Below are 13,619 nucleotides of genomic sequence, written 5' to 3'. Positions count from 1 at the left end.
CTTCAAGTATTTGCAATAGGTTCTTCTTGATCGTTCACAACCTTATTTGATTTTTGAAATTTTTATGTTTAATCTTCTGGGAGGAACTGCTGTGTTTTAAAAGGAGTCTGAGGGAATAAGTGAATGAATGATTCCATCATAGAGAGCTCCAGACGTATATGCTGTAATTCTGCAGCGGTAACATGTTCTCTGGCTTACATTCCTAGTAGCCAACTAATTTTAAAGGGTGACTTTCTCCCCTGTTTTAAAGTTTTGTTGATTTTTCCTTTGCCCTAATAAAATGGAATTTTCTGCTTTATAGTGATGAAACGTCCTTTATGTAACCTAACTAACCCTCACAAGAGGAAAAAAGAAACAAAATACCACTAACCCTTTCTAACTCCAGGTATAGGTGTTTCAAACTGGAAGGGGGGGGGAGGCAAAAGGGAGTTTGATTGACGGTTTCTATAGAAACCGCAGATCCTCCGCCCCCAAAATGTGAAATGGCCAATGAGGGGGCTCGGCTGGGCCAGCAGGCTGCTTGTGCCATATAGTATGCAGCTAGCCGAGGAGTCACGTTGGGGGGAGCCGCGGAGAGGAGCGATCCGTTTACACTACTTTGCTAGAGCAGCTATCTTAATGGTTACTGCGTGGCCGGGAGGAAACCTGATCGGCTAGATCCAGCCGAAAGCAGGAGGAGTGGACTTTGCGGAGAGAGAGAACAAGGGGGGGAAACATGTCTTCTGCCTCCCCCGCAGACAAGCTCCCGAGCGCGATCAAGCAGGAGAATGTGATGGAAATCCTCTCCGAAGCAGGCACGGTGCCCCGGGACAAGGCAGTCCTCAACCCTGCCCCACCGCCCCCGCCTGCCCCTGCCCCTTTCCCCATGGAGCAAGCGGGCTCCGCTGCTAGGGAGGAGGGAGCTGCAGATCAGATACTGCTCCACACGGAACTTTTGGCCAGGAATCACCATGCTGCTGCCGCCTCCTCTCCCTCCTCCTCCTCCTCCTCCCAGACCCCCCTGGCTTTCTCCCCGGATCATGTAGCGTGTGTCTGCGAGGCGCTGCAGCAAGGTGGGAACCTGGACCGCCTGGCCAGATTCCTGTGGTCTTTGCCCCAGAGCGACCTGCTACGTGGCAACGAGAGCCTGATGAAAGCCCGGGCGCTGGTGGCTTTCCACCAGGGCATCTACCCGGAGCTCTACAGCATCCTGGAGGGCCACAGCTTCGACTCCGCCAACCACCCGCTGCTGCAGGAGCTGTGGTACAAGGCGCGCTACACCGAGGCGGAGCGAGCCCGGGGCAGACCCCTGGGGGCGGTGGACAAGTACCGGCTGCGGAGGAAGTTCCCGCTGCCCCGCACCATCTGGGACGGCGAGGAGACGGTGTACTGCTTCAAGGAGAAGTCCCGCAACGCGCTCAAGGAGCTCTACAAGCAGAACCGCTACCCCTCGCCGGCCGAGAAGCGCAACCTGGCCAAGCTCACCGGGCTCTCGCTCACCCAGGTCAGCAACTGGTTCAAGAACCGGCGGCAGCGGGACCGCAACCCCTCCGAGCCCCAGTCCAAAAGGTGAGCGCCAACTTCGCCCGCCTGCTCCGGCCTCTTTCTTCCCGTGCAAACATGGCGCTTACCTTCAGCAGCCTGCTTCCCCTGCACGCACACCCCCTCCCCGCCCGATCGCCCCCTCCCCGCCGCACGCTCCCCCGGGCCGGGCTGCGGGCGATCGTGGGGAAGTTCCCACCCAGCCAGCTCGGCGCGGCTCCGTGCCCCCAGCTCCCAGGCAACGTGTGAGCGCGGCTGGGGAGTTGCTAAGTGCCCCCCCCCCCCCCCCCCCCCCCCCCTCTCCATGGGGGCTCTCCCCCCTGCAAGGGCACAGCCGGCGCCCTTGCGGGGCTGGGGGCAGCGGAGTCGCTTTTTAGTTGACAGAGTTAATCATTTGCCGAGTTTTTAAGTCGCAGGGGGGCGGGGGCGGCTTGCGGCCGCGGCTCTTGTTTTGAAATCTGATTCCGAGCGGGTCCGGATCGGGTTTCACTGCGAGCCTAGCGGGGAGCGCCGGTGGAACGCTGGGCTCCCACCGGGCCGAATCCAAAGCAGGGTAAAGACCATGGGAAGATTCCCCCAGCCAGGCCTGCTTAGACTGCGGCTCAGTGACGAGAATATGAGTGAGGCCTTTGCTCTTCGCTCCCCCCTGGTTTCCCCCACCTTCTTCGCCCTTCCTTGTGTCCCTGAAGTTGGACTCCACTACAGGCTCCCGCAGCTCAGTGCCTGTCCGGGAGGAAGTCCTGCCCTGGCTCCCCACACCTTGCTCCTGGGGGCTAGGAGTGGGGCGGCTAGGGGGAATTCCACCGCCTTGAGCCGGCCAGGTGGAGGTGACCTCCCCACACTCCAGCCACATTCTAGGCCCCTTCTTCCTTTCCATAGGCTGAGGGTTGAAAAAGGCCTTAAGGGCGAGATTGTGCTGATCCAATCTCCCCCCTTTTTTCGGGACACATCAAAAGGACACATGGCTGTGGAGAGACATTCAGAGCAACCAGCACCCACAAAACCTAAAAACAACAGTAAAATGCCACGGAGAGCAGAAAAGTCAGCAAAAGACAAGCACTGGGTGGTTCAGAAACAGAGCCTGTTGCCAGGAGAGGGGAGATTTTAGATGGCATACAACGCATTTAACACCCCATGCCTCTAAGGCTTTTGGGGAGCGTTGTTGAGATCTTCCTTTGGTTGACATCTCCTGGATGCATTCCATGGAGAGTTTGGATGACCAAATCCTTTCCAATATTAATTGAGCCCCAGCACAAAGGAGAGAGGAAAGAGGCACCCTTTGTTTCCAAGTACCTGAAGGCAGAGTTGGACTGGAGCCCTCTCTGCATCTGCCTCTACTAGTCACCCACTCTCAAACTGTTAGAAAGGTATGGTCTCAACTAATAAACCAAAGCAGTGCTGCTCTGAAAGACTGGCAGTCTGGGTATCCCATTCTTCAGAAATAAAAATGAACCAAACACCAGAACCTGTGATCAGACTGTATGCAACCACACAGTAGATTTCCCCTTCCCCACCCCTGGGAAGTCTGGAATAGTTTCTTTGTCTCTTGTGTAAATTAAGGTTCCAGTAGGTCACTTTCCCCTTTTGGGAAAGGACACACTGGAACAGAATGAAGTCTTCCTAACAGATCTAAACATTCAAGAACTAACAGTGAGTGGTAGGTAGATGTGGGGGTGGTCCCAGTCTCCCCTTTAGTGTGTTCCAATGTGCTTGGCTCTTTTTAACAAGGAGACAGTAGATATTTTCAGGGTTTAACAGTGCTCCCTGGGACTCTGCTTTACCTTACAGTTGCCAGAAGGCACCGCGTAACTTACCAAATGGCTGCTCCTGAGCTTGCTGGATTTCACACATGCACACACCATTCCATAGGGCAATTTAGCAGGCAGGGAGATGGCCCTGAGGCAGTTCCCTTTGATTATTCTGGGTGGATGACCACTGAAAGAGAATTTACTTACAGGTTTACAATCCAGTTTTACACTCATTATTGGCTTGACTTTTATTTATTTTTTAAACCGTTTATTGTCTCTTAAAAGCTTGCTTTAAAAACAGATGCAAACAATAAACATCACTCAGTCTTGTTTTCTGACCTGTGATAGTCATAGTGACCCCTTCTGGACTCAAAACCTATGAATAATGTCACTGTAATGAAATACCATATTTCCGTCTTTCCTCATAGTGAGTCAGATGGCAACCCTAGCACAGAAGATGAATCCAGTAAGGGACAGGAGGATTTATCTCCACATCCACTCCCCAACTCGTCCGACGGAGCTACCAGCCTCAGCCTTCCCAATCACATGGAACCGGTGTACATGCAGCAGCTTGGAAACACTAAAATATCTTTAAGTTCTTCTGGCGTTTTGCTGAATGGAAACCTAGTGCCTGCCAGTACTTCCTCTGTCTTTCTTAATGGGAGCTCTTTTCTCCAGGGACCTAATGGAGTAATCCTCAATGGTCTCAATATGGGGACTTCACAGGCAGTAACTTTAAATCCACCCAAAACAACTTCAAGTGCTGTAAGCAACGGCGTGTCAATCACTGACATATTGGTGTCTTCTTCTGAGGATGTCAAGGACTTCAAAATCCTCCAGGCTTCTGTGTCTAACTCGGCAGCAGCACCCACAACATACAGTCCCAGTAATGTACCTGTCTCATTCCCAGGGTTAATACCGAGCACTGAGGTGAAAAGGAAAAGCATACAAACTGTTGCTTCTCAGGATGGAGGGTCTGTAGTTACTTTTACTGCTCCTGTCCAAATAAACCAGTATGGCATTGTCCAGATCCCTAATTCAGGAACAAATGGCCAGTTGCTTAATGGAACCGTCGGGTTTTCTCCTCTGCAGCTGCCTCCTGTTTCTGTGGCAGCTTCACAAGGTAAAAGTTTTGTTTGCTAAAGTAAAGCTGTTTGGGGGGGGGGGGGGGAACTGAATACATATCATTTTTTAATAGTGTGTAATATCTGTGCAGTGGTGTATAGTTACAGCATCCTGGCAGCTGCGATGTGAATCGTACATTACATCTTCCTTTAACACTTAGTATCCTTCATTTTTAGAGATATTGTTATGTGGGGTATGAATTTTTTTGTCTAATGCAGCAAAAAGGAAAGTGTGAGATTTCACTGTCTTTTTAAAATACCATGGTAGGAATCCTTCAGTATTAATCTTCACAGTTCCAGAAATGTGTTAAATCAGTGAGTACTTAGTAGCTCCAAATAATTCCGTTGGGCTTTTTTTTTAAAAAAGAGAAAAGATTATTGATTAATACTGACTTTAAAATGAGAAAAACTTTAAAAACAACAAAAGGTTGGCAGCTAGTGAGAAAGTGTGTACTGTTTTCTAATCCAAGGATTTTGTGAAAGTTAAAGCCACAGAATATACAGGCACAACAAGACTGATCTGTTGTGCTTGTAATCTCTCATTATAAGAGAGAATGAGTAATCTAAAGAGAAGTCATAGAAATATGTGATTCCTTGTAGATATAAAATGTTAAGAGATTTTGGGTAAATGTTACCTTAGCCCTACGGAAATTTATGTCACCATGGATTAACATACCCATTATATGAACTCCTCCCAAAAGATTCTTTTAGAGATTACCTTAACATTTATTATGGATTGATTTTTTTCCAGGTAGTAAAGGAGAAAATCTGTGTAAAGCAAATCTAGTTCTGGATCATTATTTTGATATGGGTGAATTTTATAAAGTAAATGCAGAGCTGAACTATCCTATAATTTATTAATCTTCAGCATTTTGGTGTTAAGAAAATATTTAAACCAAATATGAATCTCTGCACATTAGCAAGGACCATGAATGATAAACAATTTGTACTGTGTTTTAGCTTGAGGTATATGTGTGTAAGGACTTAGTTATTTTTCCAGTAAAAAGGAATTTAATTGAAGGATGGACACTCAAAGGAAACTATAAATCAGCACAAGATAGATAGATACATTTGTACTATTCTAAACTGTGGAACTCACTGTCAGTGGAAGATTAGACATTTTATTTAAATACCATCTGAAATTACAAGGGGTAGAGTAAAATTACAAGGACTGTTAATCTACATGCTCCAAAGAATAGGATGACAGCCAGCAAAGGTGAGGAAGAAATTTCTCTCTCTGGTATAATGTTGGACAGCCTTAAGCAGCATTGTAAACCTTTATCTGAAGCATTCAGCATTTTCCCACATTGGAGAGAGAATACCTGACTAGGCAGAGTGTGATTGATCCCCAGTGGCAATTCCAGGGTAGAGGAAAATCAGAAACCTCCATGTTTCCAAAAACAACAAGGAGTCCGGTGGCACCTTACAGACAAACAATTTTTTTAGGGCATAAGCTTTCATGAGTGTCAACTCACTTTCCTAGTCTGTAAGGTGCCACCAGACTCCTTGTGATTTTTGCTGAAACAGACCAACATGGCTACCTTTCTGAAACGTCCATGTTTACTGTTTGGCTGTTTTTAAATTGTGAGACTAGCTGGTAAGTGGTTTTGTATTCATAGTGAAATACATTCCATGCTATCTTAAGTAAGCTGCTATAATTTATTTATACCTTATTCCCACTTAACTTTCAATTTCCTTCCTTCATTTTTCTAGTGTATTCATTAGGTAAAAATAATTATGGTAACCAAAAATGTCTCTAGGAGCACCTTGAAAGTACTGGCTAATGAAAGCTAAGGGGGAGGTAAACAGTCCCCATTTTAAACACTTTCCTAAGTGAGCAATACGCTGTAGATGTTATGAAACGGGTAACTCCAAAACCAATTACAGCCCCTTTACAAATATAGCTAATAGCTTCCTGAAAGAGGTGGATAAGTGGAGATGCTGAAAGGTGGAAACCGCTCTGAGAGCCAATTTATCTTGTGCATAGAGACTCATTGTAATAATGACTCTTACTGGACTCACCATTTCACCAACTTTGGGTCCAATTATGCACATTGAGTACCTCTGAACTCTCTTTCTGGTAGTTCCATGGATATTAATGGGAGAATCCAGGTTGAGAAATTCAACATGAGTAAAAGTGGCAGGACTGGGCTCTTAGAAATGTGTTCACAGGATCCGTATTGATAGAGAACATAAGACAGTTTGAATACTAAATTGACTTGTATAGAAAGCCCAACAAAAGGTATTATTTTCAACATGTCTCTGCAGAATTATATTTCTGGCTTTTAGCTCAGTAGTCACTTCATGGGGTGTTTTTTGTAATTTTCCATGTGTCATTTTAGTCTCTTTCTGAACTGGCTTTACTTAGAAGCTTTTTATGTTTGTACTCTTAGAAGGAAATGTAGTGGTAGCTGCTAAAGAAGGCCAAATTGTGTTCATTTCAATCACTTAGCTATGGATTATTTGTCCACTCAGTAAGACTTTGAAAGGTGATAATGTACCTGAAACCTTTTTCTAAGTTCAGAAGTAATTTGTGTATTCAGGGGCTTTCATTTATTCATACATTATGTTCTCTAAAATATTCCAAAGAATATTGCTTCTATGGTGCCTGTAGTTCTTAGATTTCTTAAAACTGGTAAGACTAAAGTGTATACTAAAATAACTTGTATCATTACACAACTTCCCATCAACTATAATTTATACCTTTTTTCCCCCAGGTAACATTTCCATAAATCCAAGTACGTCAGATGGGGGGACTTTTACAAGTGATTCTTCAACAGTGCAGCAAGGAAAGGTTTTCTTTAGTCCTCTTGCTCCCAGTGCAGTGGTGTATACAGTTCCCAATTCAGGTCCAGCAATCGGATCTGTAAAACAAGAAGGATTGGAAAGAAGCCTTGTGTTTTCTCAATTAATGCCAGTCAGTCCGAATACACAACTAAATGTATCTTCTGAAAATGTTTCTGGTGGAGGCCTCCAGTCCATGGCTTCCTCTTTAGTAAATGTAACACCCTCACATAATTTTTCCCTAGCTCCGCCTTCTCTTTTAAATGCTGCAGAACTGAACTCTGATATCTCAGAGAGTCAGTCTATGTCAGCCTCTGTAACAAATACATCTACTGTGATATCAATCAGCAACACTAACTATGCAACTCTTCAGAACTGTTCCCTCATCACCAGTCAAGACCTCATGTCAATTACTACAGTGCAGCCTACACTCGGGGAAATAGTTTCTACAACTGGAGACCATGTCACTCATCCATCTGCACAAGTTCACCCGGATTTTGTCAGAGAGCACAGGTTAGTTCTGCAGTCAGCACCTGATGTCAAGGAAAATTTCTTATCCAATTCTGAGAGTAAGTCAACCAGCAATTTAATGCTGCTGGACACAAAATCCAAATACATTATGAGCAATATGGTTGACACGGTCTGTGAAGAACTGGAAACGGACAAAAAAGAGCTTGCCAAACTCCAGACAGTTCAGATGGATGAAGATATGCAAGATTTGTAACTTATTCTTGCTTTTGGTTTCAGTAGATAAGTCTCCACACAAGGCCCTAAAAAGCACCATGATTTTTCTCATTTAAAGATAGTAGTAATACCGCTGAAAACAGAAGAACATTTGAATAATCTGCATTAAAGCACATGGGAATTTACAATAGTGAAATTAGGTTGCCACATTTTGTTTGCATGCAGTATGCTCTTTTAATAAGATTAAGGGAGGCAGGTTAGAGGAAACAAGATAAACAACCAAGCAAATATGTGTTGCTCTGGTTTTACTAATATAACCCTAATAGTTTATCTAGAATCTCCATGCCACAACATAATTTCAAAAATAAGTCCACATTCTTCATACTAGCAAGGAAAATGAAATGTTTTTATAAAAATGTAGAAACAATGCAGTTTTTGTTGTTTACTCCTAGTCCACGGGCATTGAACAGATTTTAAGAAACTAGACGATACCTCACAAGCTACTTTAATGGTGTTTGAGGTTAAGAAACTGAACACAATTGCAAATAATATTGTCACTGTTTTTTTTTTCCCAGCAGACTTCTGTTCATCCCAAAAATCTTGCTTCAAACTTTTGCAGATTTCTAAATGTTATGACTAGCATTTTGCCAGTTCAGCTGGGGAGGGAAGGATTTGAAACACTAATTATGCAACTCTAAAGCTTTCACTCCAGTATGAATGTAAATATTCCAGTTATTACAAAGGAGACTTTTTTATTGGTACAGTGGATTTTATTTATGCTTTATATTGGTCTCTTTCACTTTAGATACAGTGCATTGAAATGTTTTCTGACTGTTTAATTTATTTTTACTGTTTGAACAGGAAGTAAACAATTATTTACAACAAGGTTTTACTTTTTTGTAGGGTTTTCAAGCAATGAGTTTTATCAATAGAGGTTGTAAAAGTACAATGTTAATCACACTGAAACTAGAAAATGAACTCCCAGTATTGCAAGATTGGAACATTTTTCGCTCCCATATTTGTGTTTGGTTTTTTGGGGGTTTTTTGTTATGTTTTGTTTACTTAGTAATTTTCAAATTAGTGAAAAGTTTTATGTATTTTTTACAGAATTCTACGTGCCTTTCTTCTTAGTGGCCTTATATTCTTGTTACTAAAGCACAGTGGCAGGAGGAATGAAAACACGTGTGCAATTATCCATCCTCAGGGCCAGATTATGCCCACCTTACTCTTGTGAGTAGCTCCATTTAAGTGAATGTGCCTACTTCCCTGAGTAAGACAAGTTGGTCTCTGGGGCATTTTGGGTGAAATCAGTTGTGTGAGGAGTCAGAGTAAGGCCCTCTGCATCATTTAAGTTTGCAGAGAGGGTTCACAGAGGTACTGTGGGCAGAGCAACAAAGAAGAAAACCTTCATGTAGGCAAGCACAGACAACTATGATTGGCTAGGCCAGGGAAGAAAGTTCTATATTTACAAGGTTCCGATGGCCCTGATGCTCCATGCAACTGGTGTGAAGGCGCTTTCTTCAACTGGGGCCTTAAGCTGCAACAGAAACCCCTAATGGTTAGAGGGAGCTGTGCGGGGAAGACAGTGTTTGCTAGCTGTGAGCTGAGGAAAGATTTCAGTTTCCTAGCCCTCTGCAAGCCATCCACATACGTCCCAAACACTCAGCTCCATACGGATAGAGCAGATTTCACCATTTGTCTATAGGATTTTTTTTAACTTGAAAAATCACAACCTTAAGCTTTACTAATAATAATTATTAATTAATAATGAAGATCTATGAAGAACTTCTCACTGTTGATATTTTTAACTCTATATGAATAAAAACAATAATTGAAGCATGCATGAGTCATAAAAGGCCTGACTCAAAGCCCATTAAAATCAGGAGAAAGACTTTCAAAGACTTCAGTGGGCTTTTGTTGAGGCCTACATGAACTGATACAGAACATCTTTTGCACACACACACAAAAAAAAAAAAAGACCAAAACAATTTAAAGGACAACAAAGAGAGATAATATCAGTTCTGTCCAGGAGCATCCCTGTCTCATTCTCTCTTGATAGCTAACTTGTTTTATCAAAAATGTTTAGAGAAGTGGCTTTTCCCACTGTGTGACACTGTTTTGCACTATATTGCATACAATTTGTTCTTGTAAGTAACAGCATGGAACCTCTAAGCTGACCTGCGAAGAATTGTTTCATTCAACATTGCAGCCTGAGGTTTGGGGAAGGGACAGGATGGAGGAATATGTTCTGTAAGAAGAGATCATTGAGGCTTTCCAGTGTATATGGAGAAAAGAAAGCAGCTAGCCAGTTGGCTACTTCCCTGACTAGCATAAATGTTGTTAAAAGTAAGCAATTTAAAACATTTAATTATTATTAAAAACATGGAGCCACCAAATGCCCTGAGTCTGCAGGCATGCCTCCCACTGACCTGAGGCATGGTTTGAGCACAGGATAGAAAGTTAGGCCTGGTCTACACTAGACCAGAAAGTTCAGCTTAAGGTTAGCAACTCCAGCTACGTAAAATGCGTAGCTGGAGTCAGGTTACCTTAAGCTGAACCTTGGCAGTGTCCATGCTGCAGGAGGCTGATGGTAGCAAATGCTCCCATTGGCTTCCCTTATTCCTCGCAAAAGGAGTAGTACTGGACACGGCCGGGAGTTGCCCTCAGCATTCAATGTACAGGTCTATACTACACCTGCTAAATCGAATGCCAGAAAATCGACCCCCCCGGAATGTCGATCTTTCAGTAAGTATAAACATAACCTTAGGGACCTAAGAATTCCAGTCCTTGCTCTGACACTGTTTCTTCCTGTAGTATCTGAGCATCTCACATACACCCTCTATGGCCTGGGACAAGTCATGTGACCCTCCTGCTTCAGTTCATCCATCCATAAAATGAGGATAACAATAATAATTATCCATTTTGCAAGAATCTTGCAAGAATTAATTTGTTAATGTTTGAAGAATAGAGACACTATATGTTATTATGTATTATATTTTTACATGAATGGAAATTGTATGCATGGATTGAAAGCTGTGTGTGGCTCTAGAGGTTGTTCTGAGCCTCATGTTTTGTTCTGCAAAGCTCAAACTGTCTTTAGAGGGAAGTTAGTGAATATTTCATATAACTTTCTCAGCTGTTAAAACAATCAGATATTATAATAGAATTGCTATGCTGTTCTGCCAGCACACATGCTGCTGGTAACTTTTCTGTTTGTATTAACTATGTTACTGAGGCAATGAATTACAATGCATTTTGGTTGACATGAAAATGGTATTTGTCAATCAGTGGTGCATATCTCAGAATGTCTGGTACTTTTAACAAGAGTATTGCCTGTCCTACATAATGCAGGGACAGCAAGAGGTGCAAAAATGTCAGATAAGTCTATTCTAGTCTTCCAGGAAGCAAGTAATTTATTTTCTCTTTACTTCTCTTCCCCATCAAAAATAAGTGTCATTCCCTCCATATGATCTAATAATAATCTCTGTTTTCTGCAGGTACACATATGCATAATGCGTGTCATTGCCCAATACAGTGTTTTTATAGTGGCTATTTAAATAGTATTTTTACTCCTACAGTAAAAAAAGGGTCAGTTTATTACAATGTGGTCCTTGAATATCTGCCCAGACAAGCAGATTACCTGCCTTCTTTACACAGTATACACAGCCCTTTACAGTACTTAGGGTCAGAACTTCAACTGCTGTAAATAGGCAAAGTCCCCAAAGCAGCTTTGAAAATCTCTGCTTTATAGTCTTTACAGTGATGCTCTCTTGTTTAAATGGAAGACATACTTACAATATTTTGGTCAAGTAAAATATCCTTTTCCCCCTCTTCCATTTAATGTGGATGGATATAAAGGTACACTTAAACTTTAAATATGAAGTATGTGTGCTATAATTTTTTACTTGTAAATTGAAAAGCAGGTTGGCATCACATCATGTCCATCTACAGGAAGTGCACAATGACCTAAAGTTAAGCCCCCCTCAATCGTACAGGAAATGTTGCCAAATTCTGCTAAATCTTTGACTGGATTCTATAGAAATTTTGGGGAAATATGAAAGCTCATTAAGCACATTTTTCAAAATGTCGTAAAGTTTTTGAACAATTTTATTATTTTTCTTAATTTCACCCTGATGTTGCTGAGAACCAGAAGACTCATTAATGTTAGCAGAGCATCCAGGTAGTTGCCTCCTTCAGTCTTGCAGTCCAGTGAAGTATTCTTTCAACTGACTCCACCCACACCGAATAAACATGTTTATGGACCTAGTTAGGACACATCCTCAGCTGCTGTTAATCCGCAGAAATCCACTGAAGTTAACAGAGCTATGTCAGAGTACACCAGCTCATTTCACTGGAGTTATACCAGGTTTGAATTTGGCCCAATATATAGTGCCAGTAATGAATTAACTAACAAGGTTGATCTATTCTTAGTGTTGACATCAGATTTCCAAGTTAACACCCTATTGAAATTAATGGGGCAGTTTACAATTCTTAGAATTATTGTTTCATTATGTCTGTGAACTATGGAAGACAGAAGTCCATTGATTCAAATTAAGAAAATTGTTTTCCCGACCATAACTGCTAGAATAATTTCTTGAAACAAAAGCTTAAATTCTCCCAAATCTACGGTGAGGCAATAAGGGCTATGTTCTGTAACTAAAAAACTTATATACCCCCATTGATTGCAAATACGTTACAGGGGACAGAATTTGGCTCATATTGGTAGGGAATGCTTGGAAAAGTCCCCATGCATAGATTTCCAGGGCCCGTGCACCTTTAATAACGAAAATTATGTATCCCGCCTGCTTCTTTTGAAACAAGTGTATGGAACTCCAATAGGCATGTGTCATAGTATCATGATCAGGAAATATCTGAAGTTGTTAAAATATTAATAATTTTGAAACAATGAAAAGAAAATAGTGAAATTTTTAGAAGAAGAAACATGAAGTCTTCCTGTATCTCTTAGAAATCCTACCCTGAAGATATTTTATATCTAACTTATACATTTCATATAATATAAAACTACCTTCTTACATTTCTACACTCAAGGAGCATGTGGATCTTTTGGCTTTCAGGATTCACATTCAAAGGGTATTCATTATTTTGCTGCATGTACTGTTTGTCCAGAACTAACCAGTTATTTCTGTAATCAGTATGGGTTTATTGTGCCTTACCAGAAAGATGAAATCTTCACGGAATGTATGCATTGGGGTAGAAAATAAATAGAAGTCTTTACTGCACCATTCAGTGATGGTATACAAACCTTTCACCAAACCTTTTTCTGCTTATGACCCAACCAAAGAGATCTAAGGTGTGTAAGTTTGTGGTACTGTAATAGGGGTTTGTGCCTGGACAGTTAAGTGTTTTATTTGTATTCTGAGATGATGTGAACTTATTTTTCTAAACACTATACTGAATAAACTTTATATTTATACACATCTTGTGCTGCAAACAACTGTCTTTATATAATTACATCTGAATGCAGAACTTATGTTAGAAATATAATCTGAACTAGATAAACATTTGTAAGGATTTATTCTAAAGGTATTGGCAATAGAAAAGATGTATATTCACTATAGGCCTTCTTCAGACTCGACTGAATATAATATAGTTTTTCTGTTGTCTTAATCAGTTTTGCACCAGCCCCTTACTTTGCTCTCAAAATACCCAATGTAACAATATCATGTCTGTTATTTCATATTGGACCACACCTTTCAAAATCCATGTATATTACTGAATTTATACAAAGACAACCACA

At 41.9% G+C, this 13,619-nt stretch overlaps 1 protein-coding gene across 1 annotated transcript; it reads left to right on the top strand.

Moving 5' to 3' along the window:
- Positions 1 to 523: 523 nt before the first annotated feature.
- On the top strand, positions 524 to 13,311 carry LOC102459421 (homeobox protein SIX4). Its single transcript, XM_075926354.2, has 3 exons — positions 524 to 1,548; positions 3,698 to 4,392; positions 7,111 to 13,311. Exons 1-3 carry the CDS (start codon positions 716 to 718, stop codon positions 7,899 to 7,901), a joined length of 2,319 nt encoding a protein of 772 aa, XP_075782469.2. The 5' UTR covers positions 524 to 715; the 3' UTR covers positions 7,902 to 13,311.
- Positions 13,312 to 13,619: the final 308 nt, after the last annotated feature.

Source organism: Pelodiscus sinensis, chromosome 5 (genome assembly GCF_052426305.1).
Source record: "Pelodiscus sinensis isolate ZL-2025 chromosome 5, ASM5242630v1, whole genome shotgun sequence".
Classification (NCBI taxonomy): Eukaryota; Metazoa; Chordata; order Testudines; family Trionychidae; genus Pelodiscus; species Pelodiscus sinensis.
This window is presented reverse-complemented; position numbering and strand designations above follow the sequence as displayed.